Genomic DNA, 12500 nt, shown 5'->3' with positions numbered 1-12500 from the left:
AACCAAAATCACTTAAGTTCTTACACCAAAAGCTATGGCACTGTACTGCCAAAAACAGCGCTTTTAGGAATTCCATGTTTTCTTTTCTGTCTATTTTAGTCACATGATACACACAGAAGTTAGTACTTGATTGCATAACCATTGTTTTTGATGACTTTTGATGGTCTAATAATTTTTTCCGCGACTGTATTAGCGCTATACTACAGAAATTCACATGCAGAAGAGGACTAAATACTGCTTTCTCCATTTCTAAACACACTATTGTTGAATTGGAGGAATATGTGTGCCAGGTGTTCAGTTTAACATGAGGTTACTATGTCTTTAGACCCAACCTCCACTTGACTTCTCGTGCACAAAAGCTAATAATACACTTTACACACAGCGCACACAGGCACATACATGCTAATACAGACAGACTTTGACAAGGTGGTACACACACTGTCATATGCAGAAGTTCATTTTTCTTGCCCTTATCTTTATGGGGCTAATCACAGTCCTCTGTGGGAACATGTAGATAACCTGTTCTTCCTCATTCCTATTTACTATCGGAGAAGCTTTAAGGACATCAGACATGCTCTAGAACATCAGGGACCACTGAGATTTCAGCAGGATCGCTATAAATACAAAACCATCGGCAAAAGGATAACACATGTTTCACACCAATGCCGCATTATTATCATCCCCAACAGATTTCACAAATCCAGAGCCAATTTAAAATGTATAATATGAAATAAAAACCTGAGTATTAAAACCATGCTATGTTGTGAACTGCTCCAATCCGTGACAGTGTGTTAGTCCTTTTAGAATAGCATGGAACGTCTATGTGCCTTGGTAATCGATGCTAAACAACAGCCTAGGGCACGGTTTAAATAAACCAGTCAGCTGTCAATAGTGAAAGTGCCTAGTAATTTATTTAACAACTTCTGGATGAATATTTAATCCTTTCTGGAAAAACTGAGTTGAAAATATTACAAACAAGTAGCAACTCCCACTTATCCAGAGTATGACTCATACAAACATCCGTGCATATTTTACAAACACACACCTAAAAATACTTGAAAGCTTAATTCCCATCTAGCTAATGTGATTTCCTGCAAATTCTCTAAAGGCCAGTAGCTCCAACAATAGGATGGGAGAAAGCCAGCGAGAACGGCAAAGACCAAAGTTCGTATAAACACACTGAAGGCTCAGTTGCTCCCACAGTGAGCAGTGGAAGCAGATTGGTCACCAGGGAGAAAACATTTCCAGTGAAAGTTGCTCAACTCCCACTTCCACAATGGTCTCCTGACAGAATGTGGCATAAATGGAGGTATCGCTGTCCTAATTCGGAAGGGAGATGCATGGCGTTGGAAGCTAGCCGACATCTTAATGGAAGACTTTATGAGATTTAGGTGCTAGAGGTGATACACTAAAACACAACCCAGAGTCTAACGTGCAAACCCCGCATTCCTTACCATCTGGGAGGGCTATGGGTACCTCAGTTGCTGCAGCATCTGTCTGCCGCAACCCTGATTCACTAGAGCGCGAAGATGACTCCCTCTTCCCTGCATGCCTTCTGGAGCTCTTCCTGTCACACATTAGCCCTGCGAAGTCTCCCCTGTTCTTCTTCCGTGGCCTCTTCCTCACAGCCACTGACTCATGACCTATCCTCCCCCTCTGTTAGCGCTTTGCCCAGATCCGGCAGCCCCACTTTACCGCAAAAAACAAAAAAACAAACAAAAAAAAAAAACAGTCAAGTGTCCTTGTCGGCGGGGTGTCTTCAGTCTTTCCTGTCACTGCCACTTTGCTGTGGACCAAGTTCACTGAGCAGCATCCAACTCCAGTGTGCAACCAAACATAACATGAAGAGCAACAGTGCTCCTGTTACACTCTCACAGATCAATTGGACCCTTGCTTAGTTTGTATCAATATTTATTCTGTACACAAAGTACTCTCTGCCGTTGACTCTCATGTTAAGCACACATGCATGCACACACACACACACACACACGCACACACACCATATTGATCTAAACAGGGGCATAATCACCAGAGGGAGGGGCGTAAAACACTAGTTGATATATTTATCCAACCTAGAGAGGAAGTCCTATGGAAAACTAGGCCTAAGTGAAGACCCCAGAGATGACAGATCTAGCAGCAACTAAAACTTTCTCCAATTAGAAGAACCAATCAGATGCCACATCTGTGATGAAAAAAAAAAAAAAAAAAAAAAAATCTGGGTGTTTTCAGAAATATAAAAGTGGTTCTCTCAGGAGACGAGAATGCACAAACCCCAGTCAAACTTTTTCTCCATGCCCAAATGCACTCGGCTGAATCGATTCTCCAAAAAAAATCAATCCTACATCTCTCCCCTGGGCTTCGCTGGCCCACTCTGACGCAGGAACAGAGGGGTTATATTAGGGCGAGCTGACCGACATTTAACAGTGAAGCGCGCCAAATCAGGCCCCAGTCAACGCCGGGCCCCGTTTAGATAGGATACAGACCCATATGGTGCATGAGAAACAGTCCGAGTGCTATCAGAGCTGCTGGTTCACTGAGGTGTATCAATGTGTGTAAAGAGGAAAATCATCAGCAGCCGAACGCTGGCACCAACATGTTGTGATTGGTAAGTAGGAAGTCTTTTACTAAACGAACTCACCTGTGGCATAAGCTTTTTACTTGGGCAAGAAAGTAAATTAATCCAAGTTCGAGACAATATTCACAATGAGACGCAACCACTTTACGAAAGCTTCGCCGCGTGACCTGGCTGATGGCGTCACCAACGATTCAGCTCGTCAAATCGCCCGTGACTGGCTATAGAGGAACTAATGTTTATGCTGCGTATGTTTTATTAATAGTTGTGAACCTGGTGAAATCCTAATTTGTGTTTTCTCTCTTTATTTAGAGATGACACCAACTCCTCCTGCTTTGGAAATAGATTTGATTAATACTAGAAATGCGTGATATTTTAAGACACAGCAAATTTTATCCATCTAGAAAAAGTTCAAAAAGCTGGACGTAATAACGCAAGTAAGGACAGTCGTTGCTATGGAAACAAGACACTAGACCTACCCAACATAATGCATTACTGCTGGGTAGTTATTTGCAGTGATAAATATTGCACTTGAAATTTTCCATTGGGTTTATTTTGCTAATATTATCAACTAAAATAATTAGAAAATGTCCTCAGGTTGTGCTGGTAGTTTTAATTTAAATTAGCGATGTCCTGATCTGGATTTTTTTGCTTCCAATCCGATTTTTTTAAGGATTAGTTTTGCCAATATCCATCCAATATTAGCTGTTACTTAATTTTATTTGTACATAATGCGCAAATTCACTTTCATGCAAAGAACTGAAATGGCGCATTAATCCCAGTTCAGGCCCAAGATTCACAATGAGATGCAACCACTTTACGAAAGCTTCACCATGTGACCTGGCTGATGGCGTCACCAACGCCATCCATTGGGTTTGTTTTGTTAATATTATCAACTAAAACAATTAGAAAATGTCTTCATGTTGTGCTGCTAATTTTAATTTAAATTAGTGATGTCCCGATCTGGATTTTTTTGCTTCCAATCCAATTTTCTTTAGGATTAGTTTTGCAGATACCGATCCAATACCGACTTTTTACAATGAAATTTTGATTTCAATTTGGAGTCATTATTTATAGGGTATTATACTATTATTTTACTTGAGATCACAATTGGGCTGAATGTGGAACCTGAACTAAAACCAGTATGACACCTTTGACTCTTAAGAACTTCAGTATAATTTTTGCACTTTCCGAATTCATACTGCGGGTCAAATTAGAACTTTTGGCGGGCCGGTTTTGGCCCACAGGCCGTATGTTTGCCACTGCTGTAGTCCGTCTATGGACAGGTCCATCCAGGGATGATATGGGGGTGCGGTCAGATTATTTGCAGGGCAGGTTGGTTCGGGTCAAATACTTCCACAAAGGCCCCGTGGGTTAAAAAAAACCCGACTCACGCATCACTACTGTACCTACCTCATAATGAGTATGCGCAGACCATAAAGTGAAAATGAAGCTCAAAGACGCTTTACTAATTCCTCTAAGCCTCCTGCTGTTGTGGAGCTCATTTTCCTTTTCCCCACCTTTGGAAACTTTAATTTGAGGGGGCAGGGCGTTTGTTTACCCCCACCCCCCCAAGAACCGAGCCCGGATCGGCCCAATCTCGTGACTAAATCCGATCTTCTAAAAAATGTTGATACCAATCTTTAGATCGGATCAGGGCATCCCTAATTTAAACCATGCATGATTTGATGATTTTATCATTGTAATTACTGTTTTGAATGTTCTCGCTCTAGATTTTCTGAAATGTTTTGCCCTTTGGCGAATGTTTATAGTGTTCTGACCCAAAAACAAGACTTTATAGAGAAAAAAAATCAGCTTTTTCACTTGACAGACAATGATTTGATATCAGTATCAACTGCTTCAAAATACTTATCATGATCAAATGATTGGCCACACTGCCCAGCCTGACGGTTCCCCATCTCATCTAGCTGCACTGGTGTGAACTGGCAGGTTTTCAGAACGCTGCAGACCAGTGCTTTGCAAGTAGTTGCAAGTTTTCAGCTCTTCTCATTGTGATTCTTTGGTCTGAACTGGGCAGAACATTCCTGATCATTTCAGGAGCAAAGGGGTCATCAAAATGTCAGAACTGATTGGTACGTCAGACTTTTAAGTTCTGTTCTCCCGTATAAAGCAGATACAGTGTCTGCATCTGAGTACACAGTAGTCTCCACTGTATGACTGCTGATGAGTTTTCAACCATGGAGTCATATACCGTAACACAGCACAGAGACTGTATGTATGCATCAGACTACAGTACAGCTGGTAAAATATGCATAACCTCATTACACTTCATTTTTCTCCCTTATACATCTAGTGGATTTGTTTCCAATCGTCCTGTAACTAATGAACATTTTACACAGTGTGCTTCCTACAGTAATTTGTTGCTTTCCTGTGTTTCACTGTGGAAATTCTTTTAACTTACGAAATCAAATGATTAGGCTATGTACGGCTTGAGGCTGTTCTTCTCCTTTCGATGGCACATTGTATTCTATAGCTGTATCCTTCTACTTCAAATGACTAGTAGATTCAACATTTTTATGATCTTTTTTTTTTTTTTTTTTTTTAATCTGACAAAATTGATACCATGTTTGGTTACATCAGGGGTCACCAACTATGGTCCTTGAGAGTTACTATCCTGCATGTTTTCGATGTTTCCCAGCACACCTGTGTTGTGCTGGAAGAGGGATACATCTAAAACATGCAGGACAGTAGCTCTCTAGGACCAGGGTTGGTGACCCCTGGGTTACATGTAACAAAATCTGGCCTACCAACTCTGAAATGAGAGAAAAACATTTGTTCATTTCCTAATATTTATCTACAATCCTGTCAGTTCACAAACAAACAAAATCACCTATTGCTGAAATTGGGATATTTGACAGATACTAATTTTGACTTCAAATGTAGATCTGTTTCAAATCAGTTATTGATTTTTTGGATTACTAGTGATCAGTATCTGGCGAAGTCAAGGGAAGGTTAACATCTGGTCAAAAAATCTAATTACAATACTCTACACCGAACTTATATTTTTGGGTAGTTAATTATATTTTCGGGAAAATTTATTTTGAAATGAGAAAAAATTTGTGAAAAAAACAATTTTTGGAATGTTTGGAAAGTGCCAGTTTTCTGCCATCATTCTGGGTTCATTTTATAAACTCTCATAACTAAACTAAATTTATTCCAAATACATTGATATTTGGCTATTATATTATTTATGTCATATTCTAAACACACAGTGTTTAAAATGAATAAATGTATATATCAATGCAAAATACATTTGAATATAATGTTAACATTATTTCTATGTAGTAAATATTGTAACAAAACAAAACAAAAAAACGAAGACAAAAAAAAGGATATGATATTGAAAAAAAAAAGGTTTAATTTCATATTTACTTTTGTTGTCCATCCGTGACATTTCTGGCTTTGTCTATCCGTGACGCTGCCATTTTTCAAAACTCTTGCTTTTTAGGTTGCAAAACAGAAGGTTTAAGGTATACACTGAATAAATTTTAGGATGAAAATGTCATAGGAACTTCACTTTTGAAAACTTTGTATTTCTTGCAAAAAATAGACATACATTTTTTTTCTCCATCTTTGACAAAGTAGTTTTTGAAATTTTTCATTCATAAATATTTGAAACAAAATTTTGCCCTTTGAGTATGTTTAAGATGGCATTTAGACCTTTACAATTATGTGTAATATTTGTCTTAAACTTGTCCGGTTCAAAAGTTATGAATCAAAAACTAGTTGGCTGTCCATCCGTGACGCCCTTGACCTCGCCCTGCGGAACACAGTCAACACTAAAAATGGCTCTAAGTTATGATCATTGACAGTGTGAGTTTCTAAATATAACCACAACCCGTTTTCTAATCACTGGACTTCAAACTCAGTTTTACCATGGTGGCATCTTGATTATGCATCTCAGGGTCATTCTCTGTCAAACTGTCAGCTTGCTAAGTTGCCGGTTCATTACTGTTAGCCAAACCTAAGTAACTGATGGTGAAGTCCAGTATTTTGTTGTCCATCTATGACGTGTTTGGCTTTGTCCATCTGTCACGCTGCCATTTGTCAAAACTCTTGCTATTTAGGTATAACAATTTTTTTTTTCCTCTAACCAATTATTAGGTTGTAAAATAGAGGGTTTAAGATATATACTGAATACATTTTAGGATGAAATGTCATAGGAACTTCACTTTTGAGAACTTTGTAATTCTTGCAAAAAATAGACGTTAATTTTTTGTCCATCCGTGACACAGTAGTTTTTGATATTTTTCATTTAAAAATATTTGAAACTAAATTTTGCCCTATGAGTATGTTTAAGATGGCATTTAAATCTTTCCAATTATGTGTAATATTTGTCTTAAACCTGTCAGGTTCAAAAGTTATGAATCAAAAAGTAGTTGGCTGTCCCATCCGTGACGCCCTTGACCTCGCCCTGCAGTATACAGTCAACACTAAAAATGGCTCTAAGTTATGATCATTGACAGTGTGAGTTTCTAAATATAACCACAATCCGTTTTCTAATCACTGGACTTCAAACTCAGTTTTACCATGCTGGCATCTTGATTATGCATCTCAGGGTTATTCTCTGTCAAACTGTCAGCTTGCTAAGTTGCCGGTTCATTACCGTTAGCCAAACCTAAGTAACTGATGGTGAAGTCCAGTACTGGCTTATAACAAAGCCCCTATAACTGGACGACAGGAAGTGATGAGCAATCCACGTGCAAACCTGCCCCTGCTACACAGAGCAGCAGAGCAGGGCATGAACCGCACAGATATTTATAGATAAAGGGTGTTGCACGTTGGCTGGGTGCCACTTTATTATATGACCAAATTAAACAATCCAAGTCACCAAAGTCGGGCACAGATAATTCCATGTGCTAAGTACATGAAAACATTTCCAATCTATCCAACTTCAACACTCAAACAGACTTAAAAGTGCTCTTATAGTGAAGACAATGACAATAGGGCTGTTAAAAGTTAAAAGTACTTGTGAACACTGTATGGTTTAAGGCTAACCTCTTTAGGCGTGGAACACAGCACCTGACAAACACTTCCATCGTCACTGAGAAAAACCTTTCATTGAACTGCAACTTCAAAATAACAGACAAAGGAGCAAACAACAGACAGCTTTGTGTGTGTTTATGTATATACACAAACATATGCAGGCACATACTGTAGCCTACATGTCTTGGCTGCGGGCCATAAATACCACCACCACCAATATCTGCCAGTATAGAAGAATACGTCACTGAAGACAGCAGACCTTCAATCAACAGGTAATGAAAAGAATTTAGTGGCAACATACATTAAAATTACAGGGTGCACATTTCACTAAGTTAAACTGATGACTTCAAGATTATGAAGGTGATTTTAGACATATTTCTGCACAAGATCTGCTGGGCTTATCCGAGTTACATAATATTACCAGTAACAACATTAACTGATTACTTTTAGAGGTGTTTTTGATGAGGACACACCGTGTTAGTCCAAACCACTTCACAAAAGAAATCATATTTAAGATATTTTAAAGGTCTAAAATTCAGCTTATTACATTTTTGACTTTTTAAAGGACCTACAGAAACCCTGAACCACTGGCTCAGGCTGTGATTGGCTAAGCTCATGGGACAAAACATGGACCACAGCTCCACCCCTCACCCACACTCCTGTCCAGCAGCAGAATGATAACTCACTCCAGCAGCAAGCCTCTAACTCTTCCTGTGGTTGGTCATGACTGCCTTTTCCACTGCCTGTGTCCCCCAGACAGGGCCCTGCTCGATGAAACAGCCTCCCTGCCAGCCTGTGAATAACGGACATCACACACAAGGCTGGAGGAAGCCAAAGGAGAGCCTGTGTAGAGTCTCAACACTGCAGTATGTCCAGAACGTTGGAAATCCAGAATGAGTGATACAAACACGTCTGAAACATCTAAACTTCAAGCTGGCTGAGTGTGTTTTGTTTAATGCGGCAAAGGCGATGACCAACTGTGCAGAGCCTGGGCTGGACCTTCCTTGCTCCTTCGCTTCCTGCTGTAGTTCAGTGTCTGTCCGCCCTGCGTCTTCCTGTGGGCCAGATCGTTCTCTAAATACTAACACAGTGGCCCTCCACTCGTCTTCCACAGCCTGGAAAGTTCAAGGGAAACAGATCCCTGGCACCTGAACCAGCTATCAGCAGTCACTTTCATTTTTCCATAGAAGCCACACAGAGACCCTTAATCTCTAGCTGCTTGATGGAAAATAACATTTCTGGGTGTGGGCATCTGGACCCCTGGTCTGCACCTGTCTCTGGGGATCAGGGTGGGCCCTCTGTGATCCGGCTGATAAGGATGTGAAACACAGCATGTGAACAACTTTCCCAACAGCAGAGCCTCCTCTAACCCCCCTCCTAACCTACTAATCCCTGACTTTCTATTAATTTGGAGCCATTTAAAACCGACGTTCTGGGCAGCAACACCTGAAAGCCAAATAAGGGCTGTGTTACAGGAGTTAACAGGGATAGGTTAACATTACAGAGGGGCTGAAGGCCATTCTTCACACCCACTCTCTAGCAGCAACAAGGAGCTGATGCTCATTTCGCAGATATCTGTCCAGACTTTGCACACTTGAGTGTTATTTATGGTGTTATGGATAAAAACATAAAACGGTGTCCTCCCAGGCCATTTTTGGACCAGTGAGTCTGACTATAAGAAAATCCTGGACTTAATAAAGAGCCACTTTGTTAAGGAGGTTGGAAATTTTGAAGCACACCACTGAGTGCACTCTAATTTAGACAACTCTGACTATTTTCATGACATCTACAAATTTGTACTTATTTATTTGTTAGTGATAATGCTTTCAACAATTTGATGCTCTATCTGTACAAAGGTCTTCAAGATATAGCCTAGTATTGCTAATTTGCAACCCATGACAGGCTTTTACATAAACAATTTTTCCTTTTAAACAACCGTTTACTTTTTTTGTGAGCTAAGTCATCATAATTAATGCTTAACAGACATGCTCATCAACGATAGGTTTTGGAGATCAAGGCCCTCAATAGTAATATCAAAAATAACGCATCTCTTCCTCTGTCATGCACACATAACACACACTCAATGACATATACAAGTACCCTTGTTCTAAATGCTGCTCATCACATGATATTCAAGAGACTCCTCAATTCCAAGTTTCTGCCTGGAGAGGATCACCCTGCATGCATCATATGACCCTGTCCTGGTGCCTTTTCCTTTCTCTGATAACAACCAGCTACTCTCTTACTGTCAAACTCTTTCTGAAAGATACAAGGGTCAGGTTAATGCACTGAGATTTAATCATTTACTACCATATAGCATAGACTCTAACTATGCAATATCTTAAAGCAAAGTATTAAACACTTGGTTTGATTAAAAATGCACAAGGAATTTTAGTAATTATTAGATGCCAATATTACTGTGGTCTTTCATAACCTTAAGACAAGAGCAGAAAAAACATCTGAAACACATGAACCACAAAGAAACCTATGACTGTTGTATAAGGCCAATTTTTATCACCCTTGCTGGTACTTCTGAGTATAACCTGAGGCATTTAATCACGAGCTATCCCACAAAATCAGCAGAGAAATTGAAGAACCTCCTCTGCTTTTCAGTTAAGATAAACATAGTAACCAGATGTGTTGAACTCTTATATACAGATGTCAATGGCCGTGGGGAGCTTTAATAGGGTTGCCACCCAATAAACTTTCCAGGGCTGCACAAATCACTGCTACAATCATATCACAAACAGGTGTCCAAAACAAACTAACATGGTGTCACTGTGGAGGGTCTCTGGGCCTTGGTGAGATAAGTTGTACTTTGTTGTTTAGCTGCCATTACGGGAAACAGGAAATGACTACAGCAAAAGGATTCAACGACAGGCGGCATGATGTATAGATAGCTGCTACAACTCCGGGCAAGGGTACTCACCACTCTCCATCTCATTGCCCTTCTTTGCGGTGGGCGTGTTGCCCATGATGGCAGTCTGATGGCTGAGTCCTGGGTTCGGACTGAGTTTTTCTTTGCAAGTCGCTGAGTGATGCTACACCGCTAGCGCAGTCACTAGGCTAAATAAAGCTGACAGCTAGCTACTAGCTAACAGCTATCATTATTAACTAACGGGTGTAAATATTTCCTTCCACTACGTTTCCCCTGGTGGGCTTGCTTGGTCAACTCCAGCCAAGCGATGAGTATCCAAGTCTGCAGCTGACACAAACGATTTAGGTTAGCTAAGTTAGCACACTAGCTAACTCTAGTAGAAAATGACCAGTGGATGTTAGCTTTGCAGCTTCAGCTCCTTAATTTCCAAGCGAACACCGTCAAATCAAGATGCCACTCGATTGCCCTTTATTTCCAGAGACGGTCTGTTTATCCAAAATAAAGTCCGGAGCATTAGACAGTTCGTCGAAAGCTGATTTCCGTCTCTCTGTCGAGCAAGCTAGCGTTAGCTCCTAGCGTCCCTCGTAGTTGTATCCTGGCCTGATCTAACCAGGTGCTATCTCTGAGCAGGCAGGCCTTTTCAGTTGAGACCTGGATCACAAAAGTGCTGTCCAGGTTATTTGTTTCCTCCACTTTCGTTAGTTCCAAATGGATGTCACTCCATTCGGTTCCGAATCAGATGTCAAATGCAATGGTTTCCTGGGACCAACCATCTGACAGTCGATTCCTAAGATCAACAGACCCCTTCCATTAATCTTCAGACCGCAAGGGAAACTCCAGTCATCCATCCACCAAGGCCCGCCTTTGCCTGACTCCTATTGGCTAACTACGCTGACAGTTACGTGATAGAAGTCGCCAGTCGAGCGCTGATTGGATAGACTTCCGTACATCAAGCGAAAGACCTACGCAATTGGTGAATCAGACGGCTTTGACCCACCTCTCCGACTCAGTAGCACTCATTACACCCTTCATCTGTTAATTTTTTTTCATTCTTGCTTTTATTTCCAGATGTGTGTATTCTTCAGACGGTGTTCCAAACAGCATGAATTAAAAGCTGATTTTTTCTTTCTTTTTATGTCATCCTATTCAGAATGTAGTTACTTCCCAAATCCAGTTGTGTAGCCTAGCCACTCCTTTCACCCGACAAATCTGTGATTGGGTGTGACGTTAACACAGGCTATTTTTAGTCAAATGTGAAAATATTACGGACCACTCAAACTGATGTTTACTTAACGGAGTTGGCATTGAGTTGTATTACTGTGGATAAACTACAGTATGTGTGGCACTTCTTAACAGCAAAACAAAACATTTTTAAGAGCATCTGCTTTAAAATTTTGTTTCCTTCACAACTTTGAAAAAAAAAGCATGATATAAGCAATGACAGCATAATTCTTATCAATGACACACAAAGATAACAAAAACAATGTTAGTTTATTTGGAACACAACATTGCAAAAAGAAAAAAACAAACAAACAATGAATGTGATAAAGCCCGTACAAAGCCCACCCAAAACACAATCTACTTGAAAAATGTTTAAGTGCAAAAGGAATTTGAACACAAATAAAACTGGTAGATTATCAAATTCCTGGACAGCAAAATATTGTAAATTCTTTGCCTATTGCTTCAGTGCTGAAATCCCCTTAATGGTTACAAATCCCTTTTGCACAACAAAAGGAATAAAGGAAGGTGAACAACACAACAGCTCTTTGTTATGTTTCAGTTCTTCTTGCTTCGATTATAGTTTTTGCCTTCCATTTAACTACTTCAGTATTGCTTTCAGTATCGCGGCAACACACTTCCCCAGCTATCAGGGACAATTTTTTCAGTGAGATGTTCAGAATCTTCCTTGGAAAACTGTAGTCCAAGTTGAGAGTTTGTTATTGACAACAACTCTTAATGAAATAAGAGCAGCTGTAAGGCAAAGACGTCTGTACATCCACACTGTAACGTCCACAGGCATTCTTAAAAAGTAGGTCTCCTGCT

At 40.1% G+C, this 12500-nt stretch overlaps 2 protein-coding genes across 3 annotated transcripts in view; both read right to left on the bottom strand.

The window, feature by feature from the left end:
* Window positions 1-11844, bottom strand: part of prkacaa (protein kinase, cAMP-dependent, catalytic, alpha, genome duplicate a) — a 36630-nt gene extending 24786 nt beyond the window's left edge. The window contains exon 1 of one of the 2 annotated variants that reach the window (XM_030141409.1): window positions 10509-11844. In XM_030141409.1, the coding sequence (XP_029997269.1) occupies window positions 10509-10554 (46 nt within the window). In that variant the 5' untranslated portion in view covers window positions 10555-11844. Of the gene's footprint in view, window positions 1-1454; window positions 1869-10508 lie in introns of those variants that run through there. The other variant, XM_030141407.1, reaches the window with a different exon arrangement.
* An 85-nt stretch (window positions 11845-11929) lies between these two features.
* asf1ba (anti-silencing function 1Ba histone chaperone) overlaps window positions 11930-12500 on the bottom strand; it is a 4353-nt gene continuing 3782 nt past the window's right edge. Inside the window, exon 4 of the mRNA XM_030141411.1 lies at window positions 11930-12500. This exon is cut by the window's right edge and continues 224 nt beyond it. The gene's annotated coding sequence lies outside the window, so the exon portion shown is untranslated.

The sequence above is a fragment of the Sphaeramia orbicularis genome, chromosome 8 (genome assembly GCF_902148855.1).
Source record: "Sphaeramia orbicularis chromosome 8, fSphaOr1.1, whole genome shotgun sequence".
NCBI classification, from domain to species: Eukaryota; Metazoa; Chordata; class Actinopteri; order Kurtiformes; family Apogonidae; genus Sphaeramia; species Sphaeramia orbicularis.
This window is presented reverse-complemented; position numbering and strand designations above follow the sequence as displayed.